Source organism: Pollachius pollachius, assembly GCF_949987615.1.
Source record: "Pollachius pollachius genome assembly, chromosome: 6".
Taxonomy (NCBI): domain Eukaryota; kingdom Metazoa; phylum Chordata; class Actinopteri; order Gadiformes; family Gadidae; genus Pollachius; species Pollachius pollachius.
In genome coordinates this window covers 3150780-3169403 of record NC_136939.1, presented here as the reverse complement: position 1 = coordinate 3169403, position 18624 = coordinate 3150780, and the positions used below count along the sequence as shown (strand labels likewise).

The 18624-nt window shown below is 47.6% G+C and overlaps 1 protein-coding gene across 1 annotated transcript in view; it reads left to right on the top strand.

Annotated features, from left to right (window-relative positions):
* gria3a (glutamate receptor, ionotropic, AMPA 3a) overlaps window positions 1-18624 on the top strand; it is a 64786-nt gene that overhangs the window by 20777 nt on the left and 25385 nt on the right. The window contains exons 4-7 of the mRNA XM_079738220.1: window positions 10614-10801; window positions 14602-14655; window positions 17044-17205; window positions 18314-18481. Of these exons, the coding sequence (XP_079594346.1) occupies window positions 10614-10801; window positions 14602-14655; window positions 17044-17205; window positions 18314-18481 (572 nt within the window). The remainder of the gene's footprint in view (window positions 1-10613; window positions 10802-14601; window positions 14656-17043; window positions 17206-18313; window positions 18482-18624) is intronic.

Below are 18624 nucleotides of genomic sequence, written 5' to 3'. Positions count from 1 at the left end.
TGTCCTAGTCTCTAGGTTCTACCAGACCTCTCTGTTCTATGTCCTAGTCTCTAGGTTCTACCAGACCTCTGTTCTATGTCCTAGTCTCTAGGTTTTACCAGACCTCTGTTCTATGTCCTACTCTCTAGGTTCTACCAGACCTCTCTGTTCTATGTCCTAGTCTCTAGGTTCTACCAGACCTCTGTTCTATGTCCTAGTCTCTAGGTTCTACCAGACCTCTGTTCTATGTCCTAGTCTCTAGGGTCTACCAGACCTCTGTTCTATGTCCTAGTCTCTAGGTTCTACCAGACCTCTGTTCTATGTCCTAGTCTCTAGGTTCTACCAGACCTCTCTGTTCTATGTCCTAGTCTCTAGGTTCTACCAGACCTCTCTGTTCTATGTCCTAGTCTCTAGGTTCTACCAGACCTCTCTGTTCTATGTCCTAGTCTCTAGGTTCTACCAGACCTCTGTTCTATGTCCTAGTCTCTAGGTTCTACCAGACCTCTGTTCTATGTCCTAGTCTCTAGGTTCTACCAGACCTCTCTGTTCTATGTCCTAGTCTCTAGGTTCTACCAGACCTCTCTGTTCTATGTCCTAGTCTCTAGGTTCTACCAGACCTCTGTTCTATGTCCTAGTCTCTAGGTTCTACCAGACCTCTGTTCTATGTCCTAGTCTCTAGGTTTTACCAGACCTCTGTTCTATGTCCTAGTCTCTAGGTTCTACCAGACCTCTCTGTTCTATGTCCTAGTCTCTAGGTTCTACCAGACCTCTGTTCTATGTCCTAGTCTCTAGGTTCTACCAGACCTCTGTTCTATGTCCTAGTCTCTAGGGTCTACCAGACCTCTGTTCTATGTCCTAGTCTCTAGGTTCTACCAGACCTCTGATCTATGTCCTAGTCTCTAGGTTCTACCAGACCTCTCTGTTCTATGTCCTAGTCTCTAGGTTCTACCAGACCTCTCTGTTCTATGTCCTAGTCTCTAGGTTCTACCAGACCTCTTTCCTATGTCCTAGTCTCTAGGATCTACCAGACCTCTGTTCTATGTCCTAGTTTCTAGGTTCTACCAGACCTCTGTTCTATGTCCTAGTCTGTAGGTTCTACCAGACCTCTGTTCTATGTCCTAGTCTCTAGGTTCTACCAGACCTCTCTGTTCTATGTCCTAGTCTCTAGGTTCTACCAGACCTCTGTTCTATGTCCTAGTCTCTAGGTTCTACCAGACCTCTCTGTTCTATGTCCCAGTCTCTAGGTTCTACCAGACCTCTGTTCTATGTCCTAGTCTCTAGGTTCTACCAGACCTCTGTTCTATGTCCTAGTCTCTAGGTTCTACCAGACCTCTGTTCTATGTCCTAGTCTCTAGGTTCTACCAGACCTCTTTTCTATGTCCTAGTCTCTAGGTTTTACCAGACCTCTGTTCTATGTCCTAGTTTCTAGGTTCTACCAGACCTCTGTTCTATGTCCTAGTCTCTAGGTTCTACCAGACCTCTCTGTTCTATGTCCTAGTCTCTAGGTTCTACCAGACCTCTGTTCTATGTCCTAGTCTCTAGGTTTTACCAGACCTCTGTTCTATGTCCTAGTCTCTAGGTTCTACCAGACCTCTCTGTTCTATGTCCTAGTCTCTAGGTTCTACCAGACCTCTGTTCTATGTCCTAGTCTCTAGGTTCTACCAGACCTCTCTGTTCTATGTCCTAGTCTCTAGGTTCTACCAGACCTCTCTGTTCTATGTCCTAGTCTCTAGGTTCTACCAGACCTCTCTGTTCTATGTCCTAGTCTCTAGGTTCTACCAGACCTCTGTTCTATGTCTTAGTCTCTAGGTTCTACCAGATCCTGTTCTATGTCCTAGTCTCTAGGTTCTACCAGACCTCTCTTTTCTATGTCCTAGTCTCTAGGTTCTACCAGACCTCTCTGTTCTATGTCCTAGTCTCTAGGTTCTACCAGACCTCTGTTCTATGTCCTAGTCTCTAGGTTTTACCAGACCTCTGTTCTATGTCCTAGTCTCTAGGTTCTACCAGACCTCTCTGTTCTATGTCCTAGTCTCTAGGTTCTACCAGACCTCTGTTTTATGTCCTAGTCTCTAGGTTCTACTAGACCTCTGTTCTATGTCCTAGTCTCTAGGTTCTACCAGACCTCTCTGTTCTATGTCCTAGTCTCTAGGTTCTACCAGACCTCTGTTCTATGTCCTAGTCTCTAGGTTCTACTAGACCTCTGTTCTATGTCCTAGTCTCTAGGGTCTACCAGACCTCTGTTCTATGTCCTAGTCTCTAGGTTCTACTAGACCTCTGTTCTATGTCCTAGTCTCTAGGGTCTACCAGACCTCTGTTCTATGTCCTAGTCTCTAGGTTCTACCAGACCTCTGTTCTATGTCCTAGTCTCTAGGTTCTACCAGACCTCTCTGTTCTATGTCCTAGTCTCTAGGTTCTACCAGACCTCTCTGTTCTATGTCCTAGTCTCTAGGTTCTACCAGACCTCTCTGTTCTATGTCCTAGTCTCTAGGTTCTACCAGACCTCTGTTCTATGTCCTAGTCTCTAGGTTCTACCAGACCTCTGTTCTATGTCCTAGTTTCTAGGTTCTACCAGACCTCTGTTCTATGTCCTAGTCTCTAGGTTCTACCAGACCTCTGTTCTATGTCCTAGTCTCTAGGTTCTACCAGACCTCTGTTCTATGTCCTAGTCTCTAGGTTCTACCAGACCTCTCTTTTCTATGTCCTAGTCTCTAGGTTCTACCAGACCTCTCTGTTCTATGTCCTAGTCTCTAGGTTCTACCAGACCTCTCTGTTCTATGTCCTAGTCTCTAGGTTCTACCAGACCTCTGTTCTATGTCCTAGTCTCTAGGTTCTACCAGACCTCTCTGTTCTATGTCCCAGTCTCTAGGTTCTACCAGACCTCTGTTCTATGTCCTAGTCTCTAGGTTCTACCAGACCTCTGTTCTATGTCCTAGTCTCTAGGTTCTACCAGACCTCTGTTCTATGTCCTAGTCTCTAGGTTCTACCAGACCTCTTTTCTATGTCCTAGTCTCTAGGATCTACCAGACCTCTGTTCTATGTCCTAGTTTCTAGGTTCTACCAGACCTCTGTTCTATGTCCTAGTCTCTAGGTTCTACCAGACCTCTCTTTTCTATGTCCTAGTCTCTAGGTTCTACCAGACCTCTCTGTTCTATGTCCTAGTCTCTAGGTTCTACCAGACCTCTGTTCTATGTCCTAGTTTCTAGGTTCTACCAGACCTCTGTTCTATGTCCTAGTCTCTAGGTTCTACCAGACCTCTCTTTTCTATGTCCTAGTCTCTAGGTTCTACCAGACCTCTCTGTTCTATGTCCTAGTCTCTAGGTTCTACCAGACCTCTGTTCTATGTCCTAGTCTCTAGGTTTTACCAGACCTCTGTTCTATGTCCTAGTCTCTAGGTTCTACCAGACCTCTCTGTTCTATGTCCTAGTCTCTAGGTTCTACCAGACCTCTGTTCTATGTCCTAGTCTCTAGGTTCTACCAGACCTCTGTTCTATGTCCTAGTCTCTAGGGTCTACCAGACCTCTGTTCTATGTCCTAGTCTCTAGGTTCTACCAGACCTCTGTTCTATGTCCTAGTCTCTAGGTTCTACCAGACCTCTCTGTTCTATGTCCTAGTCTCTAGGTTCTACCAGACCTCTCTGTTCTATGTCCTAGTCTCTAGGTTCTACCAGACCTCTCTGTTCTATGTCCTAGTCTCTAGGTTCTACCAGACCTCTGTTCTATGTCCTAGTCTCTAGGTTCTACCAGACCTCTGTTCTATGTCCTAGTCTCTAGGTTCTACCAGACCTCTCTTTTCTATGTCCTAGTCTCTAGGTTCTACCAGACCTCTCTGTTCTATGTCCTAGTCTCTAGGTTCTACCAGACCTCTGTTCTATGTCCTAGTCTCTAGGTTTTACCAGACCTCTGTTCTATGTCCTACTCTCTAGGTTCTACCAGACCTCTCTGTTCTATGTCCTAGTCTCTAGGTTCTACCAGACCTCTGTTCTATGTCCTAGTCTCTAGGTTCTACTAGACCTCTGTTCTATGTCCTAGTCTCTAGGGTCTACCAGACCTCTGTTCTATGTCCTAGTCTCTAGGTTCTACCAGACCTCTGTTCTATGTCCTAGTCTCTAGGTTCTACCAGACCTCTCTGTTCTATGTCCTAGTCTCTAGGTTCTACCAGACCTCTCTGTTCTATGTCCTAGTCTCTAGGTTCTACCAGACCTCTCTGTTCTATGTCCTAGTCTCTAGGTTCTACCAGACCTCTGTTCTATGTCCTAGTCTCTAGGTTCTACCAGACCTCTGTTCTATGTCCTAGTCTCTAGGTTCTACCAGACCTCTCTTTTCTATGTCCTAGTCTCTAGGTTCTACCAGACCTCTCTGTTCTATGTCCTAGTCTCTAGGTTCTACCAGACCTCTGTTCTATGTCCTAGTCTCTAGGTTTTACCAGACCTCTGTTCTATGTCCTAGTCTCTAGGTTCTACCAGACCTCTCTGTTCTATGTCCTAGTCTCTAGGTTCTACCAGACCTCTGTTCTATGTCCTAGTCTCTAGGTTCTACCAGACCTCTGTTCTATGTCCTAGTCTCTAGGGTCTACCAGACCTCTGTTCTATGTCCTAGTCTCTAGGTTCTACCAGACCTCTGTTCTATGTCCTAGTCTCTAGGTTCTACCAGACCTCTCTGTTCTATGTCCTAGTCTCTAGGTTCTACCAGACCTCTCTGTTCTATGTCCTAGTCTCTAGGTTCTACCAGACCTCTTTCCTATGTCCTAGTCTCTAGGATCTACCAGACCTCTGTTCTATGTCCTAGTTTCTAGGTTCTACCAGACCTCTGTTCTATGTCCTAGTCTGTAGGTTCTACCAGACCTCTGTTCTATGTCCTAGTCTCTAGGTTCTACCAGACCTCTCTGTTCTATGTCCTAGTCTCTAGGTTCTACCAGACCTCTGTTCTATGTCCTAGTCTCTAGGTTCTACCAGACCTCTCTGTTCTATGTCCCAGTCTCTAGGTTCTACCAGACCTCTGTTCTATGTCTTAGTCTCTAGGTTCTACCAGACCTCTGTTCTATGTCCTAGTCTCTAGGTTCTACCAGACCTCTGTTCTATGTCCTAGTCTCTAGGTTCTACCAGACCTCTTTTCTATGTCCTAGTCTCTAGGATCTACCAGACCTCTGTTCTATGTCCTAGTTTCTAGGTTCTACCAGACCTCTGTTCTATGTCCTAGTCTCTAGGTTCTACCAGACCTCTCTGTTTTATGTCCTAGTCTCTAGGTTCTACCAGACCTCTGTTCTATGTCCTAGTCTCTAGGTTTTACCAGACCTCTGTTCTATGTCCTAGTCTCTAGGTTCTACCAGACCTCTCTGTTCTATGTCCTAGTCTCTAGGTTCTACCAGACCTCTGTTCTATGTCCTAGTCTCTAGGTTCTACCAGACCTCTCTGTTCTATGTCCTAGTCTCTAGGTTCTACCAGACCTCTCTGTTCTATGTCCTAGTCTCTAGGTTCTACCAGACCTCTCTGTTCTATGTCCTAGTCTCTAGGTTCTACCAGACCTCTGTTCTATGTCCTAGTCTCTAGGTTTTACCAGACCTCTGTTCTATGTCCTAGTCTCTAGGTTCTACCAGACCTCTCTGTTCTATGTCCTAGTCTCTAGGTTCTACCAGACCTCTGTTTTATGTCCTAGTCTCTAGGTTCTACTAGACCTCTGTTCTATGTCCTAGTCTCTAGGTTCTACCAGACCTCTCTGTTCTATGTCCTAGTCTCTAGGTTCTACCAGACCTCTGTTCTATGTCCTAGTCTCTAGGTTCTACTAGACCTCTGTTCTATGTCCTAGTCTCTAGGGTCTACCAGACCTCTGTTCTATGTCCTAGTCTCTAGGTTCTACTAGACCTCTGTTCTATGTCCTAGTCTCTAGGGTCTACCAGACCTCTGTTCTATGTCCTAGTCTCTAGGTTCTACCAGACCTCTGTTCTATGTCCTAGTCTCTAGGTTCTACCAGACCTCTCTGTTCTATGTCCTAGTCTCTAGGTTCTACCAGACCTCTCTGTTCTATGTCCTAGTCTCTAGGTTCTACCAGACCTCTCTGTTCTATGTCCTAGTCTCTAGGTTCTACCAGACCTCTGTTCTATGTCCTAGTCTCTAGGTTCTACCAGACCTCTGTTCTATGTCCTAGTCTCTAGGTTCTACCAGACCTCTCTTTTCTATGTCCTAGTCTCTAGGTTCTACCAGACCTCTCTGTTCTATGTCCTAGTCTCTAGGTTCTACCAGACCTCTGTTCTATGTCCTAGTCTCTAGGTTTTAACAGACCTCTGTTCTATGTCCTAGTCTCTAGGTTCTACCAGACCTCTCTGTTCTATGTCCTAGTCTCTAGGTTCTACCAGACCTCTGTTCTATGTCCTAGTCTCTAGGGTCTACCAGACCTCTGTTCTATGTCCTAGTCTCTAGGTTCTACCAGACCTCTGTTCTATGTCCTAGTCTCTAGGTTCTACCAGACCTCTCTGTTCTATGTCCTAGTCTCTAGGTTCTACCAGACCTCTCTGTTCTATGTCCTAGTCTCTAGGTTCTACCAGACCTCTTTCCTATGTCCTAGTCTCTAGGATCTACCAGACCTCTGTTCTATGTCCTAGTTTCTAGGTTCTACCAGACCTCTGTTCTATGTCCTAGTCTGTAAGTTCTACCAGACCTCTGTTCTATGTCCTAGTCTCTAGGTTATACCAGACCTCTCTGTTCTATGTCCTAGTCTCTAGGTTCTACCATATCTCTGATCATGTTCTAATCTCTAGGTTCTACCAGACCTCTGAACCGGTCCTAGTCTCCAGGTTTTACCAGACCTCTGTTCTATGTCCTAGTCTCCAGGTAACTGCAGACTCTCTGCAGATCAGTAGCCTCCAGCCCGATACAAGTTTCAAGCTATAGGGAACTTCAATGCGTTATGAAGCAAGGAGTTCTGCAGTCTGCTGAATTTAAAAACAACGCCATTGCGAAAGGAAAGTGTAGCAATCTATGTCAAAGCCGTCAAAAAAGTTTTATCCCAAATCAACTGAATGTTAAAGAATCTACAGATATCTGCACAGAAGCCTATGCTCTGAGGAGAATGTGTTTCTGCTTTACATCCAACGGAATTCGGCAAGAGAGAAGACTGCGTCATCGAGTTATGTAATCTTAACCCAGCCGGGGCCAGATTGACACCCGTGGAAGACCTCTATATGGATTTAGTTTTGCCTTCAGAGTTTCTTTTAATGACCTGCGGATCATCAGACACCATATCCCCACCTCGTAGGGTGGGTCTCATGACCCCCAGAGCAGTTTAAGGACCTAAACCAGGGAAGGTAAGAAACTCAAACATCAAATCATCTCTGAATCAATCTCTCCAGATCCTTCTGGAAGCCCTGAGGAGGTTGCCAAGGTTATTGATTGGGTTAACATAATGTCACAAAGTGAAGCAAGAAAAAACTCCAAAGGGGAACATTTTCAGAGTCATTTTCGTTCCTTCTGAGGCTCACTCATGTTTTAACATTGTTCTATTTCTAAGTAATACTTTAACCTATTTCTAAAAGCAAAAACCTTAAAAACGGGAGTTATTCCTGAATGTTCCCAGCTCCCGCTGTAAGCACCGAGGGCCATAATTAAGTTATTTATGTGATGTTTACGTTATATTACATCTCGCTCTGCAGAGCCAAGTGCTGATGCTACACATCACCTCTTAATTTCCTCCCTGCCAGCAAACACCATCTCTGTCTCTCCACGCTGGAGGACTGTCTCTCCACGCTGGAGGACTGTCTCTCAGCTAGAGGTCTGTCTCTCAGCTAGAGGTCTGTCTCTCTCAGCTAGAGGTCTGTCTCTCCAAGCTAGAGGTCTGTCTCTCAGCTACAGGTCTGTCTCTCTCAGCTAGAGGTCTCTCTCTCTCTCTCTCTCTCTCTCTCTTCTAGAGGTCTGTCTCTCAGCTACAGGTCTGTCTCTCTCAGCTAGAGGTCTCTCTCTCTCTTCTAGAGGTCTGTCTCTCTCCCAGCTAGAGGTCTGTCTGTCCACGATAGAGGTCTGTCTCTCTCAGCTAGAGGTCTGTCTCTCTCCACGCTGGAGGACTGTCTCTCTCCACGCTGGAGGACTGTCTCTCCATGCTGGAGGACTGTCTCTCCCAGCTAGAGGTCTGTCTCTCTCAGCTAGAGGACTGTCTCTCAGCTAGAGGACTGTCTCTCAGCTAGAGGTCTGTCTCTCTCAGCTAGAGGACTGGCTCTCTCAGCTAGAGGACTGGCAGCTAGTGGTCTGTCTCTCTCCAACCAGAGGTCTGTCTCTCTCAGCTAGAGGTCTGTCTCTCAGCTAGAGGTCTGTCCCTCTCTCAGATAGAGGTCTGTCCCTCTCTCAGATAGAGGTCTGTCTCTCAGCTAGAGGTCTGTCTCTCAGATAGAGGTCTGTCTTTCTCCCAGCTAGAGGTCTGTCTCTCAGATAGAGGTCTGTCTCTCAGCTAGAGGTCTGTCTCTCCAACCTAGAGGTCTGTCTCTCTCAGCTAGAGGTCTGTCTCTCTCAGCTAGAGGTCTGTCTCTCTCTCAGCTAGAGGTCTGTCTCTCTCCCAGCTAGGGGTCTGTCTCTCGCTCAGCTAGAGGTCTGTCTCTCTCAGCCAGAGGTCTCTCTCCCAGCTAGAGGTCTGTCTCTCCCAGCTAGAGGTCTGTCTCTCTCCCAGCTAGAGACCTGTCTCTCTGGGCTGGAGGTCTGTTTCTCAGCTAGAGGTCTGTCTCTCTCCCAGCTAGAGATCTGTCTCTCTCAGCTAGAGGTCTGCCTCTCTCTCAGCTAGAGGTCTCTCTAAGGTAGAGGTCTGTCTCTCTGTCAGCTAGAGGTCTGTCTCTCTCTCAGCTACAGGTCTGTCTCTATTTCAGCTACAGGTCTGTCTCTATTTCAGCTAGAGGTCTCTCTCTCAGCTAGAGGTCTGTCTCTCTCTCAGCTAGAGGTCTGTCTCTCTCTCAGCTAGAGGTCTCTCTCTCAGCTGGAGGTCTGTCTCTCCTCTGTCACTGTAGGCGGTGCTGGGCACCCCCCCCCCCCCCCGTCTCTCCACCCTAAGGTCACGTCAGCCAATCAGATCAGGTGGCTGTTCAGAAGAACAAACGGTACCAGATATAGAACGACGAGGAGTCGGGGACTCCGGTGGATCTGGAGTGTGTGGGGGGCTAGTGAGGGGGGGTTGGGTCACGAAGAGCCATATTTACATAATCTGAACTCATTTGCATAATCTACCTTGGCCCATTCAGCTCCAGCTGAGTAATAATATGCATGATGTTATTGAATCAGCGTTTTTATCGGCGGCCGTAAGGCTAGCTGAGAGCCCAGTGGGATGTGTGGCGGCTGGCTTCATCAGAGGCCTCACTGGGAAGGAGCTACGCTAGGCAAGTGGCTCACAGTTAGGCTAGGCCTACTGGTTACAGCTGCGCTAGGCTAACGGCTCACAACTACGCTAGGCCTACTAAACACAGCTACGCTAGGGCGGCCTACTTGTTATAGCTACGCTAGGCAAATCTCACAGCTATGCTAGGCCTACTGCTTATAGCAGCGCTAGGCTAACTGGTCATAGCTACGCTAGGCTAACTGGTCCTAGCTACGCTAGGCTACCTAGTTGTAGCTATGCTAGGATAACTAGTCATAGCTACACTAGGCTAACTGCTCAAAACAGCCTTCTGGCTTCTGTACAATAAAATGGATTCCCCCCCCCCCCCCCCCCCCCAAGGTTTGTTGAATTGTACAGAGTGCATAGTATGAATATCCAATAAGGAAATAAATAAACAAGACTTACTTTAAAATTTTACTTAATTTTAATACTTTAGTGTAACTCAACATCTCAGAGGACAGCTAAGAGGGCCTTGTCCCTCATGAATATTGAATATGAATTACAATTGATTAATATCCACATCTTGATCGTCTCATTCGACAAGAAGGCTGGTGTGTATTACAGGGCTTTCCTGCTGGTCTGAATATATCTTAACGCATTAAAACTGTAGTTTGTATAGCTGGAAATAAGGGCTAGCTCAGACTTAGCGTCCGCTAGCTGGGCCAGCCTCTTTACCTGCTGATGTATTTCCACAGTGAGCGTTCAGGGAGTCATGAGGTCTAATGTACATCCGTTGAGCAGATGTCCACCACTCAGTCCCATATTCCTCTGTTTGTGAGCAGATTGTCGATGTCGAGTCTTGATGCTCACAGATTAACAGACGGGCCCTGCTCCTCGGAACCCTGCCTTTCGCTTTTTATTTGTGATGAACTAAACTCCCATAGAATTAGATTGATGTCTGAAGGGCGGTTGCAATGTGTGTACATGCAGTGTGTCACTTACTGTCACATCCCTCACTCTTTTGACCAATCGTGTTGCTCGAGGGGGCGGGACCTCTCGCTTGTTTAGAGTTCATACACGTTATTTTGGAAGTATATTCATTTATTTCGGAAATTTTGAACCACTCTAACTATACATATTGGACTATTCATACAACGTAGAAAGAATCGCGAACTTCGTGAAAAAGATTGGATGCGTGTTGTTTATAGATATGCTTCAAAGACTACTAAGACTTATTTCGTTTTTTAACGTTTTATACGACAATTCAGATTTTGTACGTGAATTTTCAAATTCCTCAAATGTGCGTTGAGACCTGGCCTGTCGGTGCTGAAGCCCCTCCTCCTCCTGCCTCAGGCTTCAGCATCCTGCAGGCCATCATGGAGTCGGCGGTGGCCAGCAACTGGCAGGTGACGGCGCGCTCCGTGGGCAACATGGCCGACCCCGTGGAGTACCGGCGCATCATCGAGGAGATGGACCGGCGCCAGGAGAAACGCTTCCTCATCGACTGTGAGGTGGGCCGCATCAGCGCCATCCTGGAGCAGGTACTGCGATACTTTATACTGTAATACACGGTACTTATACTGTAATACTAATACACAGTACTTTATACTGTAATACACGGTACTTTAAACTGTAATACTGTGAGGTGGGCCGCATCAGCGCCATCCTGGAGCAGGTACTGCGATACTTTATACTGTAATACACGGTACTTATACTGTAATACTAATACACAGTACTTTATAGTGTAATACACGGTACTTTAAACTGTAATACTGTGAGGTGGGCCGCGTCAGCGCCATCTTGGAGCAGGTACTTATAATGTAATACTAATAGAAGGTACTTTACTGTAATGCACGGTATTTATACTGTAATACACAGCACTTTATGCTGTAATGCACAGTGCTTAATACACCACTATGTACAATACTCTATACTGGAGCAGGTACACAGTTCTTCTCTGGAGAGAGGGAAATTTGAATAACTACTTTGTGTCTGTGTGCTGCCAGCAGATCTGTAACCATTAATCACAGGCACATTCTAACCCTCTGCTTTTTGCTGACTATGCGTGTGTGTGTGTTTATGTGTGTGTGTGTGTGTGTGTCCATTTGTACTAATGCATGTGTGTATGTGTGTGAGTGTGTGTGTGAATCTCTGCATGTGTGCTTGTGCGTGTGTATAGTGTGTGTGTGTGTGTATCTCTGCGTGTATGTGTGTGTATGTGCGCGTGCGTGTTAAAACAATCCAACATTCTCACTAACGGCCAATTTAGCAATCACTCAGTGACCCCTGGCCCTCTAACTGTGACCTATGACCCTAACAAAGACAACAAGGGCTTGTCCAAACAGAATGGGCGTATTTCCCACCTTGTCGTCCCGCCTGCATCTCTCCAGATGTGTCAGTTCTCTGGAGGAGGGCCTGGTCACGTGACCGGTGACGTCATCAGTCACTGTTTAATGTGCTGCTGGTGGAAGTAGGACACTCTGTCCCACAACAGACACACAATGACCCCTCTATAAATAGCCTGTGCACAGCCTCCTTACCCCTCACTGGCATCCACTGGCCACCATCTTGGACGGGGTTATTGGTTTCCTTGTGTTTTAGCGACTCACCACTCTATACTGCTGTCCCCCATCTTGGACGGGGGACAGCATCTTGGACGTTTCATTGTGTTTTAGCGACTCCTCACCACTCTAAACTCCTCTCCCCCATGAGACACGAAGAGTAAGACATCTTTAAAGGGGGCCGGTAAACGTTTGACTACAGACAGGAGGGACGGTCCAAAGCCAATGGACGGGGGCGTGCCAACAGCAAAACAAAGAGTGAAGCAAATGAAAAGCAAGGAAAGAGGCGACCAGTTCCTTCTGTTGGGTGTTCTCAGCGGGGTTTGATCCAAACAGACTAGAGGTGAGGCTGAGCACAAGCAGAGCATAGGATCAGTACCAGAGCAGCTACAAATTAAAAGTGCCATGCAACGCATACGTTAAATACCAGAGCAGCTACAAATTAAAAGCGTCATGCAACGCATACGTATAATACCAGAGCAGCTACAAATTAAAAGCGTCATGCAACACATACGTACAATACCAGCACAGCTACAAATTAAAAGTGCCACGCAAAGATATTTCTAATAAAAAGCAGCTGGACAGAGTGCACAGTAGCAGTAGGAACCAGGAACATTTAACTCTCTGTTATAGGAAACCATCATTAACTTATGGGTCCCTTTATCAGTTTGTTAGTAACTGAAGCAGAATGATGGGTACTAGAAGTACTAACTAGAACTGGGCTGAGAGGTACAGAGGGAGGCAACGGGATGGGGAACGGAGAGAGAACACAGAGATACAGAGAGAGAGAAGGTGATAGAGAATGAGAGTGGACTGACAGAAGGTAAATGGATCAGTAGACCTAGCCTCTAAGATGCCGTCCCTCAGCCTCTATCAGGTTTAGAGGCTGTCCCTTAGCCTCTACCAGGTTTAGAGGCTGTCCCTCAGCCTCCATCAGGTTTAGAGGCTGTCCAACAGCCTCTACCAGGTTTAGAGGCTGTCCCTCAGCCTCCATCAGGTTTAGAGGCTGTCCCTCAGCCTATACCAGGTTTAGAGGCTGTCCCTCAGCCTCCATCAGGTTTAGAGGCTGTCCATCAGGCTCTACCAGGTTTAGAGGCTGTCCCTCAGCCTCCATCAGGTTTAGAGGCTGTCCATCAGGCTCTACCAGGTTTAGAGGCTGTCCCTCAGCCTCCATCAGGTTTAGAGGCTGTCCATCAGGCTCTACCAGGTTTAGAGGCTGTCCCTCAGCCTCCATCAGGTTTAGAGGCTGTCCCTCAGCCTCTATGTTTAGATCCCACATTAAAATCCCGGTATTGGTTGAATTAGCATACAGTGATGAAGGAGAGGTTGCGGCCGTGAAAACATACCCAGGAAAATATTGACGGGTTATTATGGGATGGTAGAGTTCAGGCACGCTGAGCAAGGCCGGCAGACAGAGGACAAAGGGTATCGAACCCAGAACCTCTCGGAGGGGAGTCAAACACCCCGGCGGCTAGGCTGATTTATAGCTTGTCGATGCGTACTGAAGGAACGCACACACACCACAGAAACACACACTGGTATATTGTGATGGAACTGGTTAACACCGGGTGTCCGTCTCAATGAATCCCTCCCTCCCTCCTTTTCTCTCTCTCTCTCTCTCTCTCTCTCTCTCTCTCTCTCTCTCTCTCTCTCTCTCGTCCTTAAACCCCCTCCATCTCTGATGTTTGACATTTGGAGAAAACAACCCCCCCCCGCCCCCCCCAAGACCAGGAGAGATCCCAGATCCGGTCTCCTCGTGGCCCACATGGCCGGGTCCGAGTGGCCGGAGGGTTTGACCCGTGTAAGGGCCGCGCGTCCTCTGAGCCCCTCGCTGGGACTGGAGCTCTCGTCCTCCACCAGGTGTCGTCAGCGCCGCCACCGCTCTGAACCGAACCACTCTCTCCGTACAGCCGGCCACACCTTGGGCCGGACTCTTAATTAGTGGTTCCCTTTTTTCCCTGTTTCTTAGTGTTCAGGCTTTGGTGGTTTTCATTTGGCAGTTGAACAAACGCTGGAGCGTAGCGTAGCGGCGGCGGCGGCGCTGAGCCCGCCCGCCCACCCCCCCTCAGCCCTGCTGAGCTGGGGGCTCGCCATGCCTCCGTCTCCAGCGAGGCTGAAACTGGAGCATCCACGATCTAAAAATATTTGTTAGCCAACACAGCTTTAAAAATAAGTACAGCCATGATACAGAGTTCCATCTCAAAAGTGAGCTAGCGTTGTTCGCTCTGTTAAAGCTAGCACAAGCTAGTGTAGTTTAGTCTATTGAGGCTAGCACAAGCTAGGGTAGTTCAACCTATTGAGGCTAGCACAAGCTAGTGCAGTTCGACCTATTAACGCCCTCCACCAGGAGGCCCTCCTCCACCAGGAGACCCTCCTCCACCAGGAGACCCTCCTCCATCAGTAGGCCCTCCTCCACCACGAGGCCCTCCCTCCTCCAGCACCAGGAGACCTGCTCGCCCTCCAGGCTGTGAGGGAACATTAAATCAGGATGGAGTGGAGGTGTGGAGGAGAGCTCTCTGAGGAGATGATGTGATCCAGGGATCAACAGGAGATGATCATAATACAGCAGAAGGATTTCTCCTCTTGTTCTCCATCCCTCTCTCTCTCTCCGCCCCGTCACCCGTCTCCCCCCTCCCTCTCCCACTCCATGTCTCCCACACAGCAGGTTTAACAGTGTGTGTTTGTCCTTGCAGGTTATGTCCAGCGTGCTGTGGGTTCTGATCTCTCTCTCTCTCTCTCTCTCTCTCTCTCTCTCTCTCTCTCTCTCTCTCTCTCTCTAGGTGGTGGTCCTGGGGAAGAACGGCAGGGGATACCACTACATCCTGGCTAACCTGGTGAGTGCAAGCACATCACATCGCTTAATGCAAGACACAGAGAGCCCCTGAACAATCCAATCCATGCGATCGATACTGAGGGGGCCACAAACAAGTTAGCATGCTGTGCTTGTAACTGCTCAGATTCCGATGTACCTTGCAGGCCACCACGTAGCTTAGCATGTAGCCTAGCGTGACAGGGAGCTTTTCCCTCAGAAGCTTTTATTTGAAAAAAGTCAAAGAGAAGTGAATCAGTTCAGTGAGGGAATCAATTATTCAGGATGAGGCCGATCAGACCGGTTTGATGCACTCAGAAGCATCCAATCGGGGGCGAGATGCGTTTGAGAGGAGCGGGGGCCGGTATAAATAGACCCCGGCTCAGACTACCCTGACCAGCACGCTTTCTGAATCAATCAGACCCCAAGCCTTGCTATGATGCCAGCTCCAGAAGACGCGGCGGAGCACTGTTGACGTAACCCAGGTCTTCAGAATAGGCCTTACATTAAAGATTTGTCCCAAGATTTAAAAAGAGAGACAACAACAAAAACACCAAGCACTAACTTCCTTTCATCTAAGTCCAACTGGCCTGAAACCAAATTATACTTCCTCAATAATGAGATTTTCATCAAAATCAAGTGTTTTAATGCGAGTTAAAAAACTCCACCAGGCCTCCACATGAATCTAACCTTTAATGTCCTGAAACCTTCAGTGGGGACAAATGGTGTGCTTTACTCCCTGTGGCGGTAAAGGTTGGAAGAACTCCTTCAGCGACGGTGAAAGTAAGACGGGCATGGGGTGATGAACGTACGACTAAAACATCTAAAAGGCACATTGTGAGAAATGTAACTAAAAGCATAAGAAGGTGTATCAATATAAATGAATATAAATGAATATGAACAATAATCAATACACTAGAGCGCTCTAACGTTTAAACAGAAAGCCGCATCAAAAATCATACAACCAAACGAACGAATGAACGAACGAACAAGGGGACGAGCGAGAGAGAGAGAGAGAGAGAGAGAGATACTCTACTCACCCAGAGGTTCAAACTGGAGCTTATCAGCAACTGGTCCTGCCCCAGGGAGGGACGCCACCCTCTGCTAGATCCCTCCTCCTCCTCATCCTCCCAGTCCTTCATCCCCAGAGGTCTCCTCCACCTCCTCCTCCTCTTCTCCTCCTCCTCCTCCCAGTCCTTTGTCCCCAGAGGTCTCCTCCTCCTCCTCCTCCACCTCCTCCTCCCAGTCCTTCGGCCCCAGAGGTCTCCTCCTCCCTCCTCTTCCTCCTCCCCCTCCTCCTCCTCCTCCTCCTCCCACCCCCTCTGCCCCAGAGGCCTCCACCCACTGCTAACCTCCCAGATCAGCTGACCTCCAGCTGGGAGCCTGGCTCCGTGATGTCATCCATGATGACTCAACATCCCCGAGGTTAACATTAACTTCTCATCCAGCAGCCGCTGAAAGAGGAGCCGCGTCGTTCAGGGGCTGGTAGGGGTCAGGGGTCATCTTGCTCTGGGATGCCTTACAGGTAGGATGAGGACCCTGACCAGTAGAACCCCCCCCCCCCCCCGCTGTTTAAACCTGTACCACCACTATCCATGCCATTCCCCAGCATCCCATTGACCTAAAACCGAATCCATCAAACAAACTGCGTTTTCATATCCATGTCCGCAGTGGTTTTGCAACAGAGGTCCCATCACTTTCCTAACTCCACGAGTGAGGTTAAATAGGGCGCTATATATTAAAAGATCCCATTAAATATTCAACATGGGCCCGGCATGTGGCTCTTCCCCGACTACACCTGTCAGAACCGCTTCAATGAGACAGAACAGACGTGATATTCATCCTGCAAGGCTAATGAAGGACAAGGCGCAGGTATCATTTATACATAGAGAAGGTTATTCAGCCACCGAGGACGACCCTGCAGCCACTATCTGTTCTTCAGCCATTAAGGACGGTAGCTCTCGACTAAAGGTTGACCTATATTATTAAATATTATTCAAGGTGTCCTGCGTTCTTCTCTCTGCTGGTGAGAATGAGATATATATATATATATATATATATATATATATATATATATATATATATATATATATATATATATATATATATACACATACACATACACACACACACACACACACACACACACACACACACACACACATATATATATATAAATTAAGTATATATATAAAAAGTAAATACAAAGTGTATGAAATATATCTGCAGGGCTTGTCCAACATGTTATGTAGTACTACAGTATTTAGTACTACAGCACTACAGTACCCAGCACTGCATTATGTAGTACTCCAGCTAGTATTATCATGGTCTGTATTCTACAGGGCGTGTCCAACATGGCGTGCAGTACTCCAGTATGTACAAGTAGATCATTATTATGGTCTGTTCTCTGCAGGGCGTGTCCAACATGAGTCTGGACCGCGTGGTTTCCGGAGGGGCCAACATCACGGGCTTCCAGATCATCAGCCCTGAGAACCCCATCGTCCAGCAGTTCATCCAGCGCTGGGAGAAGCTGGACGAGAGGGAGTTCCCCGAGTCCCGGAGCGCCCCTCTCAAGGTACCGCACCAGGACACACTCAATGCTAGATATACCCTATACTCTATATAAACTATATCTATAAGCTGGGCGATGGGGAGTCCCGCAGCGCCCCTCTCAAGGTACACCACTGTGTACTGATATTTACTCTATAATAGATATACTCTATATTAAATATACTGTGTATAAAGTAAATCTATAAGCTGGACGAGAGGGAGTTCCCTGAGTCCCGGAGCGATCGAGGTTTCCACACCACGTACTCTACCTCTATATACTAATATATACTGTACTGTTGTGTTTGTAGTGTAGTATATACACTGCATACACATATTGTGTAGACACAATATATATATATATATATATACAAACAATACTATATATATATACTATACCTAAGGATTGGAAGCTAGAAGTCTCCTCTTCAGGAGGCATTAGTTGCGTTAGTAGGTGTAGATCGTGTATTTATTGATTTGGTGAGGGGAGGTGTTGGCGATGTGTTGTTAAAAGCGTTATTATTTCATGTCTCATTACCATGACTTCAATCTTTATAAGATGGATGCTTTTTAGAAATGTTAAATCCATCCATCTGGGTCTCTGAGCGTTGTTAAATACGTCCCAGCTCGGAGCTCGAAACACGTTGTCACGGCAACGGCGCAACAAGCACGAGGAGGCTGCTTCGTTGCACGGCAACAACTTTTGTATTTCCTCTGGGCTGTCTTATTGGTCTATTTTCTGTCCGTCCCTCTGTCTGTCTCTCAATCTGTCTGTCGGTCTTCTGTCCTTCCATCTTTCTATCTGTCTGTCCCTATGTCCGTCGTTCCAATTTTTCTGTGTCTGTCCCTCTGTCTGTCCCTCCCTCTGTCTGTCTGTCCCTCCCTCCGTCTGTCTGTCTGTCTGTCCCTCCCTCTGTCTATCTGTCCCTCCCTCCGTCTCCCCGTCTCTCCCTCCCTCTGTCTGTCTGTCTGTCTCTCTCTCTGTCCCTCCCTCCGTCTCTCCGTCTCTCTGTCCCTCCGTCTCCCCGTCTCTCTGTCCCTCCGTCTCTCCGTCTGTCCCTCCCTCCGTCTCTCCGTCTGTCTGTCCCTCCCTCCGTCTCTCCGTCCGTCCCTCCCTCCGTCCGTCCCTCCGTCAGTACACGTCTGCCCTGACCCACGACGCGGTGCTGGTGCTGTCAGAGGCATTCCGCTACCTGCGGCGGCAGCGCGTGGACGTGTCCCGTAGGGGCAGCGCCGGGGACTGCCTGGCCAACCCCGCCGTTCCCTGGAGCCAGGGCATCGACATCGAGAGGGCCCTCAAGATGGTAGTTTGTGTCTAAAGGCTCTTGTTGTGTTGGGGTTGATTGTGTCTGCATTATGTTGTTGTAGTTTATTGTGTATGTGTTGTTTTTGTTGTGTACTTTATTATGTCTGTGTTTTAGTTTTGGTCTGTGCGTTGTTATGGTTT